This window comes from Heterodontus francisci, chromosome 13, assembly GCF_036365525.1.
Source record: "Heterodontus francisci isolate sHetFra1 chromosome 13, sHetFra1.hap1, whole genome shotgun sequence".
Taxonomy (NCBI): Eukaryota; Metazoa; Chordata; class Chondrichthyes; order Heterodontiformes; family Heterodontidae; genus Heterodontus; species Heterodontus francisci.
Window position 1 is genome coordinate 65,873,111 of NC_090383.1, and position 21,966 is coordinate 65,895,076.

Here is a 21,966-nt window from a genome sequence, read left to right on the forward strand (position 1 = left end):
AGGGTGAAAGTTTATCGAGAGTAGGCGGGAATGTGGAATAATCAGTTCAGCCATGAACGTATTGAATGCAGGGCTGGCTCGAGGAACCGAATGGCCTACTCCTAATTCATATGTTCATACGTTCGTTGCTCTGGAGCACCAGTTTGGTTTGCTTAAAATAATTTCCTTAGATGGACTGTACATTAAGGCCTCAAGCACGGATTGTAGAAATGTGCGGGTCAATTTTAACCACGTTATGGGTTGGAGAGGGTAAAAAAAAAGTATTGGGGAATGCATTCCCAATCTGCCATGTATGCAGCTGCCACAGCAGGTTACGTCATACACCTGTGTCCTGTCTTTAGCAGGCGGAATGTTTCATTATATTTAAATTAGGTTCCCAAACTGCAATTGGATGCCTCCAAAAATGACTGTAGTTCATAGGTATTGCATGACTGTAAAGAACTTTGGGGTGTCCTAAGGTTGTGTAAAGTACTTTATAAAAGCAAGACTTTCTTTCTTCTTTAATGTTAACAGTTGTGGCCAGGTTCCCCAGGGCTCAAGAAAGCTGGCAGCAAAATGAAGACAAACCCAGCCGGTGGTAGAAGCTAAGTATTTGTTAGGGCACTCCTCCTGAGCTAGGAGAAGCAGGAGTGCTCTCTGGGCATCTCAAGCAAAACTTCAGCCTCCTTTCTGTCAATCCCAGCCTCTCCTCACTGCCGTGATCAGATGACATCTTCTCTCCAAGCACAAATCTTGATCCATCGCTGTGCAATCAGCCAACCCACCTCCCCACCAAGTCCTAATCTCGAGTCGCATGCTGCATAATCAGTCTAGATCCCTCTGCTTCATCCCCGACCTTGAGTTGCCTGCTCTGAGATCAGCCAACCCCACGCACCACCCCCCCCACCCGAATCCCTGAGCTTGAGCTGCGTGCTCTGCAATCGGCCAACACACCCCTTCAAGCCCCAGTCTTGAGCCCCTGGCTCATAATCAGCCAAACACCACCCACCCCCACATCATTCCGTCAAGCTCCAATCTTTCCCTGCCTCCTGATTGCTAGCTCCGACACTCACCACCAAGCCCTGATCATTCCCGATTGCCACAGACCATCCCCAACAGTGCCTGGCTGCGGCCTCCTACTGCTGGCTGTGCTATCCAGCCTGTAAATCTGGCCAGTTGCCCAGTGGAAAACAGAATGAAAATGATAATGAGGTCCTACTGTTAAATTTGGCAAGATCTCTGCATCTCCAGTTTTCCCTTCTCCCCCCTCCCACACTTCCCTGCCCCCTCCTGCCTCCCTGCAAATATCAGATTCTTGATGTCAGGATATTGCTTATCTAAAGAATAATGAAGACCCAAAGAGTAGATTTTTTTCAAGATATTTTAATATTGTCACTGCAGACCTTAAGGGCTGGATTTTACCGAGTCCCCGACGTCAGGCGCCGTGGTGATGGGTGCCAGAAGATGGTTGCGGCAGAGGCTCGCCATGGAGGCCGACGCCAGGAGGGCCCAGTCAGATCTTCCCGGTGGCGGTGAGGCTCCGTGGTGGACCCCCACCGCTGAGCAACGGAAACAGCAGACTGGATTTTTAGCGCCTGCCACTGCTCTTGGCGGTGGACTCAAAAAAATGGCAGCCTGCACGTCCACCGCCGCAGAGCTGCCGGAACCATCTTCCTGACCCCCCCCCACCGACACGCAGCCCAACCGTCAGAGGCTTGGTAAAATCCAGTCCAGCAATTCAATATTTAAATCAATAAAATGAATTCATTTAATATACTTATCAGCAATCTTCCAGGCCGCAGCAGCGGTCATTCCCGCACCTTCAATTCCCCGTCTGGGGAAAGCAGGCATGACAATAGTGGGGAGCAGGTGGAGGAGTTAAGATTTTCAGTCGAGTGAGGGGGGGGTGCACAGCATCAAATAAACGTAATGGGTGTAAGGGATGGTGGGAAGTGATGATCTTGAAACTTTGTGCAGTCTGAGGCGGGGGGGGGGTGGTGGCGGTGCGGAAGGTCAGATTTAAAAGGTAGGTGTTTTGGGGAGGGGGGGAAGGGCAAACAGTTAATGTAATTATTATTGGGGGGGTGGGAAAGGGGTGTTAGAATTCTATTCGATAAATTTTGGGGGGGGTGTCTCTTAAAAAATTTAAATATGCTGGCAGGGTTGGCTGCCCTTTAAAAATGGTGCCACGCCTGCGCACAGGCAGCTGATGTCATTGCTGGTGTCAGACAGCCTGCCCCCTCCACGTGTTTGGAGGGGTGGGTCGCCCCGGCTTTTTAAATGAGCTGCCAAACGGGAGATTGCGGCAGCTCTGCAGCGTGCAGTCCGCCATTTTGTGAACCAAACATAAAACTGATAGTGCTCTCTAACGCCCAGAAGACCTGACATAATTGCAGATTTTAAGTAATATAACATTTCTTCCCTCTTCCACAGATTACATCCTCCAAACACTACTGACTGAATATAACCTCAAAATGAGCTTCTTGTGAAAGAACGGAATAATAAAAAAATGTAGCCACCATGACAAACCTACCTGTTTTCCATAGCTGCTGTGCACTCCCTCAGCTTAGGTGGGCTCAAATCAAAGTATTGGCTTTGAAGCTACAAACTGCTGACTCAGTGCTGACAGTATTCACAACTAACCTGATGCATAAACTGGTACCAAAAATGCAATACCTTGATTGAATTTCAAAAACCACCCTTGATTCCCCCCAGGTCTTTGCAAACTACTGACCCAAATCTAATTTTCCTTTCCTTTCCAAGGTCCTCAATGTGCTATTGCCTCCCAAATTCATGTCCACCTTTCCCAAAACTGCATCTTTGAACCTCTCCGATCAGCTTTCCGCCTCACTATAGCAATGAAATCAAAGTCACAAATGACATCTTCTGTTTGTATGACCATGGTGCACTATCCCTCATCATCCTTCTTGATCTATCTGCAGTCTTTGACACAGTTGACCATACCATTCCCCTGTAATGTCTCTTGTCCATTGTCCAGCTGACTGGAACAGACATTGTTTGGTTCCACTCTTATCTGCCCGGCAATAAGGAACGCAAATGGGGTCCAAGATGCCTGTGCACACTTATGACAGGGAAGTACAGTTACAAGGATTTCCATTTTTTGTATTAAAACTTGGCATTCAATATTTTTTTAAACTGAAAAGGATTTCAGTGGACATTGAGACATCTGGAGATAGCTTAACTTTATGGATGCTTTTGGAAGGAAGGCAGGGTCAACGAGAGGTTCCTGGTTTTGACCAGTAAACAAATACTAGAAACCAGGTAATTTCAAGGAAACCAGCAAGGGGTTTGACTTCAGAGCTACCCTTTGTGTGACAAGAGAGAATTTATTACTTGGCATGTGATCTGTTTCTGGAAGGTTTTGGTTTCATTTTGAACTGTTTAAAAGCCAGTGGGTTTGGACCAAAGCAGGCAATTGGAATTTATTTGGACCTGCCAGGAGGTCAGAAGAACCACCAGACAAGTATTACCTTTCTGTAAAGAATCCTTGCTCTTGAAAAGCTAAAGCTTGTATGAAGTGGTACTGTTGCCTCCTGCATTATTGAAGAAATGCTGAATTTGCAGGAACCTTGCATCTTTAAGAAGGACTTTTGCATCAAATGTGGAGAACTGACACCTGTTGCTACACCCCTGATGGAAGAGCTATGTGAAGCCTTCTACAGTCCTTTGAATGCCTACCCATCACAGACTGTTCATCAACCTCACCTGGAAAGTCTACGAGTGGCATCCAACTATTCGACATTGGGACACTTCGCCAAACCAAAGAACTTTCTTTCAGATGGCAGTCTAAGTTTTTTTATTCCTTTTACTCCTATGAAACAGCTGTAAACAAAAATCCCTTTTTCCCAGTTAACCAGTTTTTGGATGTATGTGCATGTACATGAGGGCTAGGGAAAAATAAGGAGCTTTAATATCTCAATTTGTATATAGATTTACTTCATTATTGGTTAAGACTTGGTTTGATAATAAACGGTTAATTTTGTTGTTGATTAAAGAAACCTGGTTGGTGTGCTTTATTCTGGGGACAAATAAGAGTATCTAATTGGCTGTTTCAGTAAGTGGGAAAATTTACATTGATATGCTGCAACCTGTGGAGAAGTGGGACTGAATTAACAGTGCACTCCTCCTGCCTCGGTCGTAACAGTACGCAGGATGTCATTTTGGTAAAGGGGTTTGCGGCACATGCCTAATGACCACCAGCAGCATGTAGAGTAACAATATTAAGGCACAAATCAGTGTGCAATGTTGATTTGATGGCACCGCTGCCTTTTTGAACTCCACACTCCAGCTAACACCCTGTTTTAACTTGGCAAAGCTGATCGCATTGTTAAATGGAGTGAAGGACCTCCCATTACGCTATTTAAAGGAATCATGAGCTACTTACAAGTTAGTTACTGGATTATTTCTCTTGGCTGCTGGTGCACTTGTATGTGTTTTTGGGCCTTTTCTATTCCTGACTAAAGTTTGAATACTCTACAGGGATGATCTGACTGGTCTTGAAGTAGTTATTTTGGTCATCTAAAATCATGTGTTGAAACAAGTTGCTTCCAGATATGGGTAGCCAGGTAGAGCTTCCTCTGGGAATTGAACATGACTAGGAGAATGAAGAAAGACCACTCAGAGCAAGACAAGCTTCTAGAAGAGGGATTAGGAGGAGGGCACTCAGCAGGAGATCATATCTGCAGAGGGTCTTCAGGGAGCAATTCTCTCACTTCAACTTCAGCAGTACCAATGCAGGAGATATTATCACTTCTTGAAAGAGGTTGTGACTGAAATATGCCAACTACGCAGCCACAGTTGCAGTCTCAAAACAGGGCAAGGACAGCTTTGTGCTTGCCTGTCAAGATTGAATAGCTGCCACTGTGTGCAAGCAGTGAGTTGTGGGTGCGGGGCTTGCAACACCCTCCAGATAGATATTTGGTGGAGGTCAATGCAAGAAGTGTAGTCCCAAGAGCATAGATGCCATGCAGGAAGAAGTTTAACAATCTGAGACATGTGTCAAGTGAGTAAATTCAATCTTCAAATAGCATATCCTATCAAATGCAGCACTAACTTGATTCACAGCTCAATTTACTACACCCCCATCACTCACCTACCAACAATCTTTATCAATCAGTCCTCAACCCCTCAATTCATATGCTTTCCCCTGCGAATACAGGATATCTCCTTCTCTTGCACCATGACCTCCAGTGCATTGTCAGAAAATCTTGGTGCATACTCTCTCGCATATTCAGGCCTTCCTCAAATTATCACACACACATTCACTTTTCAAAGGGCTCCCATCACTTCTTGCAGCCACAATACACCTTCCCTTTAAGAGGTGCAGGCTGCAAGAAGTAGTTATAACTATTTACAATATTGGACCCTCTGCTGATGCGTGCAACCAATGAACAGCGCAGGTAGTGCTGGCTGCATGTGCCAATCACTTAAAAGAGCAGGCAGTGTAAATTTAACATGCAGAGGCAATGGCGTAGTGGTAATGTCACCAGACAAGTAATCTAGACTCGTAATCCAGATGCCAAGGCTAATGCTCTGGGGACATGGGTTCAAATCCCACCATGGCAGATGGTGAAATTTGAATTCAATTAATAAATCTGGAATTAAAAGCGAGTCTAATGGTGACCATGAAACGATTGTTGTAAAAACCCATCTGGTTTACTACTGTCCTTTAGGGAAGGAAATCTGTGGTCCTTACCTGGTCTGGCCGACATGTGACTCCAGATCAATGTAGTTGACTCTTAAATGCCCTCTGAAATGGCCTAAAGCCACTCAGTTGTATTAAACTGCTACAAAGTGTAAGAAAAGGAATGAAACTGGACCTACGCACCGGAAACAACAACAGCAAACAGAGCCCTGTCGACCCTGCAAAGTCCTCCTTACTAACATCTGGGGCTTGTGCCAAAGTTGGGAGAGCTGTCCCATAGACTAGTCAAGCAACAGCCTGACATAATCATACTCACGGAATCATAACTTACAGACAATGTCCCTGACACCACCATCACCATTCCTTGGTATGTCCTGTTCCCCCGGCAAGTTAGATCCAGCAGAAGTAGCGGTACACACAGTTGGGAGAGAGTTGCCCTGGGAGTCCTCAACATTGACTCTGGACCCCATGAAGTCTCATGGCATCAGGTCAAACTCGGGCAGTTCAGAAAAGGTTCACTAGGCTGATTCCTGGGATGAAGGGGTTGTCTTATCAAGAACGTCTAAACAGGTTAGGCCTTTATTCATTGGAGTTTAGAAGAATGAGAGGTGGTCTTATTGAAACATATAAGATTTCAAGGGGGCTTGACAGGGTATATGTTGAGAATATGTTTCCAATGGTGGGGGAATCTCAAACTAGGGGTCATAGTTACAGAATAAGGGGGCACACATTTAAAACTGAGATGCGAAGGGATTTCTTCTCTCAGAGGGTGTTGAATCTCTGGAATTCTCTGCCTCAAGAGAGTTGTGGAGGCTAGGTCACTAAATGTATTTAAAGAGGAAGTAGATAGATTTTTTAAATCTCGGGGAGTTGAGGGTTAGGTGGAGCAAGCCCGAAAGAGGAGTTGAGGCCTGGGACAGCCATGATCTTATTGAATGGCAGGGCAGGCTTGAGGGGCTGAATGGCCTACTCCTGCTCCTATTTCTTACGTTCTTATGTTCTGTAATGCATTAAAGCAGATAATGCGATCCTGAATATGGTGCTAGGACCAAAAGTCCAGAAACACTGCATGATGCTATACAGTAATGAACTTATCTTTCTCAGGTTGTGACGTTAGTTTATTCTAATATAAAAATGCTATTCCCAATGCATAGCACATAACACGCTGGGAATTTGTTGAGTTTTGTAGGGTGAGATCTTGGGCACGAGAAGATGTTTACATGCTACTGATGCATAGAAAGAAACTGATGTTCAAGGGAAAGTAGGGGTAAGAAGCATAGCGCCAGAGGAAAAGTTTGCATTCAGAGGCCAAAGGGTGAGAAGGGGGTGGTCTAGGTGGCTCTGATACAAAATCATAACCACTAAGCAAGCAAATATAAACAGGGCCTCCTAGTGAGCATCTGCTATGAGATGCATCCCTAATTTTAAAAGCTTTTGGTCCTACATAAACCTAGCACACTGTTGGTAAGCACTATGGATGCCTGCTATTGCATTTGTAGCCCCACTGGGTATTAGGGGAAATGGACGAATCACATGCAGAGATCTTTGTTTTTAGGATAATGCCAGTCTGCTTCCAATCTGAAATGCCCAAGTGCTTGAGTAGAAAGATGGGAACTGATACCAGTTAGTGATGCAGAGGTCCATCGATGTGTAACCCCAAATCCATTATAATGATGTGGTTGAACTGAGTATCAGCTGTTATATTACCCAGTTGAGATAGATATTGTGCCAGAAGTGTCACCTTGCAGTTCAGGCATCAGAGGTTAGTTTTACATCCTGACACAGGCTGCAGATTCAGTGGTCCTCCTGGAAACAGTGATGTGGATGAGTTCCTTCACGGGGTCTCTGTCTGCCACAGTGATAGGCTTAGGTTTTTATGTCCAGCAGGCAGGGTTCAAAACTCGCCAGGTGGACTGGGGAGAGAGAGAGTGGGAGAGAGAGAGAGAGAGAGAGTGGGAGAGAGAGAGTGGGAGAGAGAGAGAGGGAGAGAGAGAGGGTGGGAGAGAGAGACTGTCTGCCGCAGGGAGAGAAAACCCAGCTTAAAACACACAGATGGTGGGCCTGTCACATGATGGCTCAGTGTGTATTTCCTCTTGCAAATTAATGAGTTCATGTCTAGGAATTCCCTTCTCTCAATCAGGGTCGCATTGTTCACATGATTACCTTTTAGTGGCTTGTCTCCACCAGTTTAATGTCCCAAGTGTTTGCCTTTAAATATCTTGTTAATCGGGACTGACCAGGTGATGCACTCCAAACTTCCCAAGTCATTGTTCTGGAGGGGACTGGCCAGACAATTCAACTTCCTTGCGATACATTGCAATGTAGAGGATATTGACGCAAATTTCGGTGGCCATTTTAGCTGCTAGCAGTCACCCTTTAAAAAATTTTAATTCAAGTTTCCAGCCGATAGATTAAAAATCATCTTTTAGCATAGCATGTGCTCGTGACAGTGAAACTTGGAGCAGAATTTTACCAGGCCCAGGACAACAAGATCGGAGGTGGGGGGTGGTGGGGTGATGAAGTGGTAAAATTGCAGGGGAACACACGCCCGGCTTCCATTCACCCAGTTTCTCTGTCTCAGTCACATCCATTCAGACAATACAACCTTCCATACTAGCGCTTCTGATATGTCATCCTTTTCCTCAACCAAGGATTTCACCTCCCCCCACCCCCCCAGTGTTTGACAGGGCCTTCGACTGTGTCCCATCTATTTCATACATTTCTGCTCTCACCCCTTGCCCTCTCTCCCAAAACCACGATAGGGTTCCCCTTGTCCTCACCTTACACCCCACCAGCCTCCCTATTCAATGGATCATCCTCTGCCATTTCTGCCACCACCAGCATGATACCACCACCACCAAACACATCTTCCCCTCCCCTCCCCTTTCAGCATTGTGAAGGGACTGTTCCCTCTGTGATACCCAGGTCCATTCCTCAGTTACTTCCAACACACTCTCCCTTTCCTACAGACCTTTCCATAAAACAGCAGGAGACGTAACACCTGCCTTTTTACCAACTCTGGTCTCACCATTGAAGGCCCCAAACACTCCTTCAAAATGAAACACTGATTTACTTGCACTTCTTTCAATTTAGTATGCTGTATTTGCTGCTCACAATGCGGTCTCCTCTACACTGGAGAGACGCAATGCAGATGGGTAACAGCTTTGTCCACAAGCGTGACCCAAGCTTCCAATCACCTCCCACTCTGACCTTTCTATTCTTGGCCTGCTACAGTGTTCCATTGAAGCTCAACAGACGTTTGAGGAACAGCACCTCATCTTTCAACTGTGCAATTTATAGCCTTCAGGTCTCAAAATTGAATTCAACTATTTTAGATCATAACCTTTTCCCCTATTTTGTTTTGTGTTTCTTTGCTGGTTTTTTTTTTTTTCTCTCATTTCCTTTACTTTGCATTTGAATGGTAGATATCCTGCCATTCACACCTCCTCTAGATGCATATTTTGTTTCCTTACTTGTCCCATTACTGTTCCCCTTGGCCTTGCATTTTGTCATTTAATCTCTCCTGCCCTCCACCTGATCATAGACCTTCCCCTTTGTTCTTCTTCCCACCCTCTCTCCTTTCACTTGCTCAAAACCTATTACATTTATAACTTTTCCCAGTTCTGATGAAAGGTCACAGACCTGAAATGTTAACACTGCTTCTCTCGCCACAGATGCTGCTTGACCTAAGTACTTCCAGCATTTTCTGTTTTTTCTACTACCACATATGCTGAGGTGGTGCAGTCAGAAGCCAGGGTCCTCAAGGCCCAGAGTTTCTCAAGGACGTCCTCCAAGACCACCTGCAGTGTCCACCACTGAAAGTCACCAGCCTTCCACCGGCCATGCTGCAGCCACTAAGGTAGCACTACTTCGGAGCACTAAGCCAAGCAAGGGAACCCACAAGACAGTCACTAAGATGAAGCACAAGGGCAATAAGATCTGGGTTTTTCATATTATTGATGTATTCTTGGACAAAATTGTTATGCAAAGTTTTTTGCTGTTGGCCTTTATTGAGTGATGTAGGCCAAGGGGACTTGGTCATGGGGTGTCTGAAATGGTAACTACTGTAAGGGAGTAGTGGGTCCATGTTGGGTGGGGAAGTTCCTTTCAACTGAAGTGAAGCCTCACATTGTGGTCCCTCTTGCTCTGTCCAGTTGCACATGGGTCTCTCCCTTCCTCCTCCTTCTTCTGCTTCTCCTGAGGTGGCTTCCGGAGCCCAGGAGGTAGTGGCTCAGTCCTCATAATAGCAAGGTTCCATAGGATGTAGCACACCACCACAAATATGGAGACCCTCTCAAGTGTGCACTGCAGCCATTCTGCCGAGCGATCTAAGCAGAGAAACCTCTGCTTAAGGAGCCTGATGGCTTGCTCCACAGTATTGTGATTGGCTCCATGGCTTTCATTGAAGGCCCTCTGACCTCGTGTGGTGGGATGGCGGAAGGGGGTCATGAGAAAGGTGTGGAGGAGGTTTACCTTGACACCAAGCAGCCATCCTATGGCGTCTTGGAGGCCCGAAGATATTAGGAATTGCTGATTGCCATAGGATAAAAGCATCTTGGCTGCTGCCAGGATAGTGGGCATTCAGCGATTAATTTCTGGATGTGGTCGCACACCAATTGCACACTAAGAGAGTAGTAACCCTGACAGTTGCGGGTAACGCTCCCTGTTGACGTGGGGAACCCGCAGAGCCACATGCGTGCACTCGATGGTGCCCTGCACCATCAGTAAGCCTGCTATCCTGGCAAACCCATATCCACTCTCTTCTTGTAGAGCACTTCTATCATCTCTCAGATGCTTCTGTGGACTGCGAATTGCGACACGTTGCTGATGTCAAAAAAGAGTGATGGTGATCTTCACAGCCAGAGGGAGGGCCATCTTTGCCCTGGTTTGGAGCTTTAGGTTGTCGTGAAGGAGGTGACACCACTCTGTCACTACCTCCTTAGTGAAGTGAAGCCTTCCGAGGTACTGGTCCTGGCTCATCACAATGTACATCTGGTGCTCTGGGAAGAACCTCTCAGGGTAAGGACTTGTAAAGAAAGCTCTCATTCTTCTCCCTGCTCACAGATTCCCCTCTCCACCTCCTCCTCTGCATGTTCTTCTCATGTTGCACAGCAAGTAGCATTGGAACCACTGCCCCTATGCCTAATCAAGGCAATGTTATCTGCTGTCTTTCCTTGGTCAGCAGAAATCTCCAAACTCTTCCAGCAACTCACCATAGTGCTTCCACTAACTTTGCTGAGTATAAGTAAGTCAAAAGCACTTCAGCTGCAACTTGTTGAGTGGCCCTTTAAATAACCCAAGAACAGGGCCAATCCTGCTTTCCAACATTAGTTATTTCAGGAGTGGGCCCTGAAAACATACCAGCGTGCACTCCAGAATGAGCTGTGCCCCTAGCCAAGCTGTTCCAGTACAGCTACAACACTGGCATCTTCTGATTACATGGAAAATTGCCCAGGTATGTCCAATCCACAAAAAGCAGGACAAATCCTGTCCGGCCAATCACTGCCCTATCAGTCTACTCTCAATCAGCAGCAAAGTGATGGAAGATGTCATTGATAGTGCTATCAAGTGGCACTTACTCAGCAATAACCTGCTCACTAGTGCTCAGTTTGGGTTCCACCAGGGGCACTCAGCTCCAGACCTCATTACAGCCTGGGTCCAAACATGGGCAAAAGAGCTGAATTCTAGGGGTGAAGTGAGAGTGACAGCCCTTGACATCAAGGCAGCATTTGACCCAGTGTGGCATCAAGGAGCCCAAGCAAAATTAAAGTCAATGGGAATGGGGGGGGAACTCTCCATTGGTTAGAGTCATACCTAGCACAAAGGAAGATGGTTGTGGTTGTTAGAGGTCAATCATCTCAGTCCCAGAACATCACTGCAGGAGTTCCTCAAGGTAGTGTCCTAGGCCCAACCATCTTCAGCTGCTTCATCAATGACCTTCCCTCCATCATTAGGCCAGAAGTGGGGATGTTAGCTGATTATTCCAGTGTTTGGTACCATTTGTGACTCCTCAGATACTGAAGCTGCCTGTCCCCACATGCAGCAAGACCTAGACAATATTCAGGCTTGGCCTGTTAAGTGGCAAGTAACATTCGCACCACACAAGTGCCAGACAATAACCTTTGTTTTATTCGTTCAACGGGTGTGGGCGTCGCTGGCTAGGCCAGCATTTAATGCCCATCCCTAATTGCCCTCGAGAAACTGAGAGGCTTGCCAGACCATTTTGGAGGGCATTCAAGAGTCAACCACATTGCTGTGGATTTGGAGTCACATGTAGACCAGACCAGGTAGGGATGACAGATTTCCCTCCTTAAAGGACATTAGTGAACCAGATGGGTTTTTACAACAATCGACAATGGTTTCATGATCACCATTAGACTAGTCTTTTTTAAATTCCAGATTTATTAATTGCCAACAAAAGAGAATCTAACCATCTGTCCTTGATGTTAATGGCATTACCATCGCTGAATCCCCTACCATCAATACCCTAGCAGTTATCAATGACCAGAAACTTAACTGGACCAGCCATATAAATACTGTGGCTACAAGAGCAGGTCAGAGGCTGGGAATTCTGCAGTGAGTAACTCATCTCCTGCCTCCCCAAAGCTTGTCCATCATCTACAAGGTCAGGAGTGTGGTAGAATACTTTCCACTTGCCTGGATGAATCAGCTCCAACAACACTCAAGCAGCTTGACACCATCCAGGACAAAGCAGCCTGCTTGATCAGTACCCCATCTACCACATTCAACATTCACTCCTGCCACCACTGGCACACAATGGCAGCAGTGTGTACCATCTACAAGATGCACTGCAGCAACTTGTCAAGCCTCCTTTGACAGCACCTTCCAAACCCGCAACCTTTACCAGCTAGGACAGGGGCAGCAGATGCATGGGAATGCTACCACCTGCAAGCTCCCCTCCAAGCCACACACCATCCTGACTTGGAACTATATCATTGCTTGTTCACTGTCACTGTGTCAAAAACCTGGAACTCCCTTCCTAACAGCCTACCTACACCACCTGGACTCCAGAAGTTCAAGAAGGTGGCGCAGCACCACCTTCTCAAAGGAAATTAGGGATGGCCAATAAATGCTGGCCTTGCCAGTGACACTCAGATCCCATGAATGAATAAACAAAGAAAGGCACTGCCTGCACATTCATTCATTGGCCAATTTTAGCGTTCTTGCATTGAATTATTGATGTCAGTGAAGTCATGATCGTGCATCTTCAGCAACTTCAGGTGCACACAAGGGACATACCTGCATGCCCCACTCCAGCTAACTCACACTGTGCGGGCCATGTATGAAGTGGCCAGCAGAGCTTTCTGTGCTACAACTCTGCAGGTAGGCTTGCATAGTCCCGCTAGAAGTGCCAGTAATGTCTTTTCCCCCAGTTGGAATTGCATAAAATAAAAAATACAGTTAGCATTATGCATTTAACACTTATTGAGTTGAGAGCAGTTTCCACTGATTTTTCCCTGAAAAGCTTTACTCTTTAAACATACTGAAATGAAAATAAAGTAACCGTAACATGTCATCTGCGATGGTATTCATTTTCAAATAAGGGAGAAAAAGATCAGTACTTACATGGCATTTTGTAAAATAGTCTTTCTCCAGCACCATCATTGACCTGTAGATGTTTACTATCAATGGACCAGTCAATGTGTGTAATAAAACTGGATGATTTGCTGCATTCACCAACTTTCTTGTATCGCTGTGAAACTGCATAGATGTCAACCAGACCATCATTTGAACCTACAGCAAGGTAAGATCCATCTGGAGAATATTTCATTTCATGAATTACCTCCTTTCGGTCTTTAATGTGGACCACCTCTGTCATATCTCTGCAAATAATATGATAAAAGTAGCATAGTATTTTCACTTGACAGCCGCAGTAGCATTTTTGCAATAAAATAAAACATGTTCATTCAAACAGATCATCTCTACTGAATTGGTAACTCTTACTCAGAATGTCATTATAAATTTCCTTAGATCTCAAAGAAAAAAATCAGTATGGGTTCTTGCTTCTGACTACCATAAAGGGAAAGTACTGCAATTCTTTACATTTCTCCAATTGTCCTTTAAAATGTGCAAAATGAATAACAAACACAATTAATTTTATTTAATCCAAATATATTTATTTATCTATAACAAAGATTGTACATCTGAGCTTAATTACTGTGCCAATTTTTCCATTATAAATTCCTTTGTCCACAATTATATTGAAAAGCGCCTATATAAACTTGTCATACTGTAATTACACCTTCCTGGCAAATGTATTGCTGTACCACTTTAGGACCCCTTAAACATTCATGCCTTATACTGTCAGCCAATCTTGTACTACTCCGAGCTGCTTTAGATACCCTTTGGGCTCTGCCCTATTATCTTCCTCTTCCTGCCTTGGTCCTGGTTCTGCACTGTCAAGCAGCCTGGCTCTCCCTGCTCTTTCATCCCCACTCTTTTCTCTTGTTCATCCTGCTCTTAAATCCCCTGTTGTGTCTACCAAATTGGATTAACCCCACATCTGCCCTGTCTTTGAAAGACTATTGATTTTGCTGATTATGTTTATGCTCAAATTAAAACATTCTATTATTCACTTTTCTGAGTGAAATAGTTAAATTGTGTCTCTACGTATTACAATAATTCAGTTTATGCATTTCTTAAAACGGTTGAATGCAAACCAAATAATGAATTTGAATAGGTTTTTCATTCAACATTTAAATATGTTATTCTTGTTTTAACTTAAGTATGTCAAGCCAACAGAAAGAGAAATAGACAAATAGACAAAGTATATTTCTTCATTCTAATTTATTTTTGAAATAATAAAAACATTGAATTTTCAAAGCTACTCAGGCAAACAAACAGTTCTGATTATGAACACCAGTGTTTTATTGATAGTTACCAATGTAAACATTCTAATTCATGACATAAGTGAAAGAGAGACAGCAGTCATACAGATGTCCAAGAATGAATCAAATTAATTTTTACAGCAATCCCTTAGAAACTTACAAACCACTGCTGCCAGACCTGTACCTCCTTCAATATTGTCAGGTCATGACCTCTCACCCACTGCTGACAGACTCCAGGAGTCCACCAGTGCAACAAAAGCTACACTCTATCCCTCATTTTCTGCCAAATTTCAGGTTCCTCTTCCACAATTCGCCTAACACCTCTTTTGTTACAAACTTGCATATTGCCCGAGTAACATTAGGGGAGATCTGCTAGGAGAGAAATATTTTGAAGCTGTAAATGATTTTTAATGGAAATCAGGATTTATAAATAGTTAGTAGTAAAATAATTAATTTAAACCTTTTAATTTTCAGGCTTTTCCTTAATAAATTCAATGCTGGAATCTATTCTGGTAATTCTGAATTCAGTAGATTGGACTAATTTGCAATGCAGATTCTCTGCCAGGTTTCCTCGTTGTTATACTTCTTGTTTTTAGCATAAACATGTTACCATGCATAACTAACTGGATTGTCAAAATTTAAGTAACACAAATAATTGCCATCATCATAGTCTTACCACTAAACACTCAGTGTAGAAGTAAAGCAGGTGGCATTCTTTACTGGTAAGGACATGATGTCATCATTTATTTATTTTTTTGTTATAGTTATACATTCCTACAGGATGAGCTAGACATTTAAACAAATCTGTCATAAATTATTTGGGTATTTAAATTTCTGGATTGAGAATGTTAAATCTGTAAAGATTGATATAATTCCTAATTCTATTCCATTCCTAATAAGTTCTGCAAATGAAATGTATAACAATAGATTCATCCCACCAGTATCACCATCTGAACGAAAGCAAAATAAAAATGCGAACAGGATCACCACAGGCTCATACCTGCGCTTTTAGCGAGTTTTATTAAGATGATTTCCATTTTATAGAGATTAAAGATGCAAAGTTAATAGCAACTTTTCAATTTCAGATTTTCAACATTTGCAGATTTTTCTTTTTATCTCTAATGTCCTGCATGCATTCTTACTGTTGTAGCGCCAGTATCTAGTTTTTTTTAATTTTAAAGTCTGTACACCAACTTTGCACTGTTCATAAAAGCAAAAGATTTGCATCTGTCACATCTAAGTTTCACACCGTCAAAGTTCAAGTGTTAGATGTGAAAGTGACATTTATAGAAAGCACATATCACACGGCCTGAATGGCTCATATAGCATATTCAGAAAATAAACAATAACAATTGAACCAGTAGGGAACTTACCAATAAACAAAAAACAAGTAGGTATAAACCCTACCAATCAAGATTTAGTAGTTTGCAAACAGCTAGCAAGGAGAAGAGGAACCACTGAACTTATAAAAGCTTTATTTCAAAGCACTTCCATCAGCATTGGTGTTTGTCAATCACCTGAGGCCAGAGAACTACAAGTATAAGCCCTGCAAATGTGAGTGCCTACAATTATACCAAGATCATGTCTGTGGCTTATCCGAGCTGATATTAAAGGGTTCGTGAGGTTTTTTATTTTATATGCTGATTACAGGCATCCACAACAATAAGAGTGCATCACAGTCGCCTGCCTGCCCCAACATGCTGGATAATCCACTAACTGCTGCTGGAGCTATAGGAGGGGTTTCAGGCCTTTCCCTCGGAAGAACGAGAAGGTGCTTCCTGAGAATGCATTTAAATAACGAACTAGCCATTTAATGAGGCCAAAACCACAAACCTGGTCTGATTCCCTATAGGGATGGGGGAACCACATGAGCCCTTTTGCAACCAGCATACCGCAAGTGAAGTAAGAACTCCCAGGGGCTTCCTTTATTGCCGGCCTTCTTTTATTGCCGGCCTTCTAAGGAGCAGGCAGATGGTTTGACCATTACAGGCTCTTAGAATCTCTGTTGTTAGTCTAGGACCAAGCAAAACCAGATCCCAGCCTGATTTCCAGCCCACTCCTGCAAAAGGTTGTCAGAAAGGTGAATGATTTATAGGCCACAAGGTTTCTAATATAAAAAATGCATAAAGAATTATGTCATTATCATTAAACTTAACCACACATTTGCCTTTTTGTAAATGTAATTGCTCCAACAATTGTGAAGCCCTCTCTTTCAAACGCCTGCAACTTAAGTTCTCCTTCCCACAATTATCTATATGTTAGATACTGCCTTTCCTGATTGTACAGGCTTCACCGGAGTGACGAGTCTCTGCTGTTCCCAGTTGCCAGAAAGAGGAAATCAATCCCACTCTATCACTATTTCAAATTGAATCTAATGACTCGCTCCATCCCAACCCCAGCTCCCATTTCACTCAACTGCTTTGGTTCCTGGCACTGTATTGCATTGCCCTCCCAACTGCTCCATTTCCCACCCGAGTGCTCCACTCCTTGGGGCATAACCCATTACTAATGCATCAGGACCTCTTCTAATTCAAAAAAATATATATTTTCTTGAGCTATCCTTTGCCTCATTCTCTGTCAATGCAGCTGTCGGATGCCAGCTATTTGGGAAGCAGAAGGTTGCCAATTTTCATACTCTCCCTCTCTGTAGGAAAACTCCACTTTGTACCCCCTGTTTTAATTAAGACTTTATCAGATAGGAAATAAAGGGTATTATAGTCAAAAGCCTTTCCTCCACTTTCTGATTTATCTAAAGGTTATCTAAAGGTACTGTTTATATTTTATAGAAAAGGTGGTCATGTATAGAATGCTGTTTCCATTGATTAATGTCCTTTTAAATTTTACAGCACAAAATCAATGCAGAAACTTCTGAATTGATGGTGAGAAGACTGGTGTTGTGAATGTCAGCTAACTAATAGGAATCAGAATCATAGAACAGTTACAGTACAGAAGGAGGCCATTCAGCCTGGCGAGCCCATGCCGGCTCTCTACAAGAGCAATTCAGCTAGTCCCACGCCCCTGCCCTTTCCCTGTAGCCCTGCAATGGTTTTCCCTTTATGTACTTATCTAATTCCCTTTTGAAAGCTACAATTGCATCCGTCTCCACCACCCTTTCAGGCAGTGCATTCTGGATCATAATCACTCACTACGTAAAACTATTTTTCCTCATGTCACGTTTGGTTCTTTCACTAATCACTTTAAATCTATGTTCTCTGGTTCTCAACCCTTCCACAAATGGGAACAATTTCTTTCGATCTACTCAGTCCAGACCACTCATGATTTTGAACACCTCTATCGAATCTTCTCTCAATCTTCTCTGCTCTAAGAACAACCCTAGCTTCTCCAATCTATCCATGTAACTCATCCCTGAAACCATTCTCGTAAATATTTTCCGCACCCTCTCAAAGGCCTTCACATCTTTCCTAAAGTGCGGTGTCCGGAATTGGATACAATACTCCAGTTATGGCCCAAACAGTGTTTTATAGAGGTTCAGCATAACATCAATACAAAAACAAAATGCTGCGGATGCTGGAAATCTGAAGTAAAAGCAGAAAATGCTGAAAATACTCAGCAGTTCAGGCAGCATCTGTGGAGAGAGAAAAAGAGTTAACGCTTCAGGTTCAGGACCTTTTACCAGAACTGGGACAGTTACAGGTGTAATTAGTGAAATGGGGGAGGGTGGGAAAAAAGGGAAGGTCAGTGATAGGATGGAATACAGGAGAGATTAAATGACAAAAGGGTTGGTGGTGCAAGGCTAAAGCGAGTGGTAATGGGACAAGTCAAGCAACAAAAGATGTGTCGAGAGGAGGTGTGAATGGCAGAATGGTGACTACCTGCCGTCTGAAAACAAAGGAAAAAGAGAAAATCAAGACAGTAAAACCAAAACCAGCAAAGAAAAAGGAAACAAAATGGGGGCAGAGGTTATGGTCTGAAATTGTTCAACTCATTGTCGGGTGGAATCATATACCCTTTAAGAATATTCGTGGGGCACGACCATTTCTGGGTCCTGACCCTGCACTATCCAGCAACTCGTCCGCCACATGATCTTCTGGGAGGTGGCCTCCTAATTGCTCGCCTCTATGTCTGCCATCCAATTAAGGATAGCAGGCGGGTTCCTAAGACTGTAGGCCCAATCAGAAAGCCTTCAGCTTTGGAAGTACAGCAGCCCCACTGACAGGTGCATCCTGCTGCTGCATGATGGGGATTGCGAGGGCACCTAGATCTTGTGGCACCCTCTGAAGAAATATTTACTTTTTTACATTAAGATGCGGTCACAGCTGCCAGGCCACCCCTGTGGAGAGGAAGCTACTCCACAGGACGGCTTGTGGACGCAGCTGCAGTCCACTGATCCCTGCATCTCTGGTAGCGGGGGGCCTGAAAACCCCAGCCAGCTGCCTCTAGGTACCTTCCGGGCTTTGGCTTAATGGGGGGCCTGTCTGCCCCTGGAAAGATTCCAGCTGCATCTCCAATCTGTCCACCGTTGGGCACTTAATTATTTAAATTGGCTACCAACCCAGTGTCACGCTCAGAAATGGAACAGTGATGAAATATGAAATGAACCAGAGTAATTATGAAATAAAAGTCAACTGTTGAAGTGAACTACAATATAGACACATTTATGCCACATACAAAATGGAAAAGAGGTCAGATGACCCCTCCCAGATGGTCAATAAATAAATGGTCTGTTGAAAATGAAACCCATTATCCACATCTGAATTAGCTTTGGGGAAAACATATTGAAATGTAAAACAGCCCATTCCATGCAAACAAGTCCTATCTTCAGGAATGGAGCTAACAAAGATTGTTGTAGACAGACTGAGTCTGCAGCTAAGACTAAAATAATAGGTGTGAAGTAGCACCTATTCTCCAGAATGGAGCACATTCAGATGCCTTCTTGGAACAATGATTCCCATATTCTGTATGAATCATTCCAGGGGAGAGAGCCCTTAGTCACCTGACCGACATCCCAACCTGAAAAGTTTCCACCTTAAAAGGTATCTCTCTGAGAGAAAGGAGAACTGCAGAACAGCCAGAGAAGGCCTTTTACAGCAGAACAGCTGTCAGATTGTTCCAGCTAAGCAGGCACCCTAAAATAAAAGCAAAATACTGCAGAAGCTGGAAATCTGAATTAAAAACAGAAAGTGCCAGAAATACTCAGCAGGTCAGGCAGCATCTGTGGAGACAGAAGCACTCAGGGACTAAAACACTAATTCTAAAATGCTATCTGCAGTCAGTTGAGAGGAGAAAAGTGGAAATCACCCACATCACTTCTCCCCTGTCCATTACACCTGGGTAGACATTGCCTTTGATGATCCGCCTTTGCCAAGATCACCTGGACCGCTGAACTGACGTCCTTATATCTAAATTTCCTCCCAGTTCCGCCTTCAAGTTCGCCTTCGTGGGACTGGGAAGATTCTGCCCTTTTGAGTCCAGAAGGCTGTAAAGTGTGCAGTCGAAAGATGAGGTGCTGTTCCTCAGACTCGCGCTGAGCTTCACTGGAACATTACAGGAGGCCAAGGGCAGTGTTGGACAAAGGTGGAGAATTAAAATGACAGGTGAAGGAAGCTTGGGAGGGGAGCTTGGGAGTCATGCTTGTGGACTGAATGGAGGTGTTCCATAAAGTGGTCACCCAATCTGCATTTGCTCTCCCCAGCGTAGAGGAGAATGCATTGTGAGCAGCAAATACAGAATACTAAATTCAAAGAAGTACGCACAAATTGCTGTTTCACCTGGAAGGAATGCTTGGGGCTTTGGACACCAAGGAGGTTAAAAAAAAGGCAGGTGTATCGCCTGCGCTTGCATGGAAAGGTGCCGTAGGAAAGGGAAGGTGAATTAGGGGTGATTGAGGAGTGGACCAAGATGTCACTGAGGGAACAGTCCCTTCAGAATGCTGAAAGGGGAGGGGAGGGGAAGATGTGCTTGGTGTGGTGTCACTCTGGTGGAGGCAGAAATGGCAGAGAATGATCCGTTGAATACAGAGGCTGGTGGGATGGACGTTGAGGACAAGGGAAACCCTATCATGGTTCTGGAAGGGAGGGGAAGGGGTGGGAGCACAAGTGCGCAAAATGGGTGCATCCAGGATCCAGTATGCCTTTTTAACCAGTTTCTCAACCTGCACTGCCACCTTCAACAATTTGTGCACATGTAACCAGAGGTCTTTCTGTTCCTACACCCGCTTTAGAATTGTACTCGTTTGTTTATTGTGCCTCTCCTAATTCTTCCCCCCAAAATGTATCATTTTGCACTTCTCTGCTTTAAGTTTCATCTGCCACATTACCACCCATTGGACCAGCCAGTCTATGTCTTCTTGAAGTCTATCACTATCCTCCACTACACTTCCAAGTTTTGTGTCATCTGCAAGCTTTGAAATAGTACCCTGTATACCCAAGTCTAACTCATTGATATATATCACGAAAAACAAAAAAAGAGGGTGTCTGATGCATTTCAGGTGAAGTCACAAGGGAGAACCAGGTCAAATATAATCAGTTGAGAAAGGAGGTGAAGAGGAAATTAAGACGGGCAAAGAGAGAACATGAGAATAGATGGCAGTCAACATAAAAGGGAACCCAAAAATCTTCTACCAGCATGTAGTAAGCAGTGGAGTGGGGCCTACTAGGGACAGAGGGTAATATATGCTTAGAGGAGCAGGGCAAGGCTAGAATACTTTGAGTATTTTGTATCGGTGTTTACTAAGGAAGAGAAAAATCTGACAAAATATTGGTAAAAAAGGAGAGAGTAGAGGCAATGGATAGGGTAAAAACTGAGAGGCAGGAGGTACTGGCTATGCTGAGGGCAGGTAAGTCACTTGGTCCAGATGGCTTGCATCCCAGGTTACTAAAGGAAGTGGGAGTGGAGATAGTGGAAGGGCTTGCCATAATTTGCCAATCTTCCCCAGATATGGGGGAGGTGCCAGAGGATTGGAGAGTGGCAAATGGGACAGCTCTTTTCAAGAATGATGCAAGGACATCCATTGAATACACAGGCTGGTGGGATGGACATTGAGGACAAGGGAAACCCTATCATGGTTCTGGGAGGGAGGAGAAGGGGTGGCAGCACAAATGCGCGAAATGGGTGCATCCAGGATAACATATGCCTTTTTAACCAGTTTCTCAACCTGCACTGCCACCTTCAACTGAAGGCCAGTTAGTTTAACATTAGTGGTGGGTAAGGGTTTAGAAACCTATAAACAGGGAAAAAAATCAACAGGTACTTGGAGAGGTTTGAGTTAAGGATATCTAGCACGGATCTGTAAAATGCAGATCATGCTTGACTAATCTAACTGAATTGTTTGATGAAGTAACAGAAAAAGTTGATGAAGGGAATGCAGTGGATGTGGTCTATAATTTGCCGATGATAGTGTTACAGACAGGTGGGAAACGATAGGGGTGGTTTCCCTTTTTCACCTCTCAACTGACCGAAGACAGCGTGTTTATAAAAAGTGTTTTAACCCTTAAGCGTTTTAATGGTTAATAA

At 44.1% G+C, this 21,966-nt stretch overlaps 1 protein-coding gene across 1 annotated transcript in view; it reads right to left on the reverse strand.

Annotated features, from left to right (window-relative positions):
• The window catches only part of LOC137376798 (echinoderm microtubule-associated protein-like 6), a 741,885-nt gene that overhangs the window by 379,050 nt on the left and 340,869 nt on the right, over positions 1-21,966 (reverse strand). Inside the window, exon 10 of the mRNA XM_068045814.1 lies at positions 13,232-13,488. Coding sequence (XP_067901915.1) covers positions 13,232-13,488 — 257 coding nt within the window. The remainder of the gene's footprint in view (positions 1-13,231; positions 13,489-21,966) is intronic.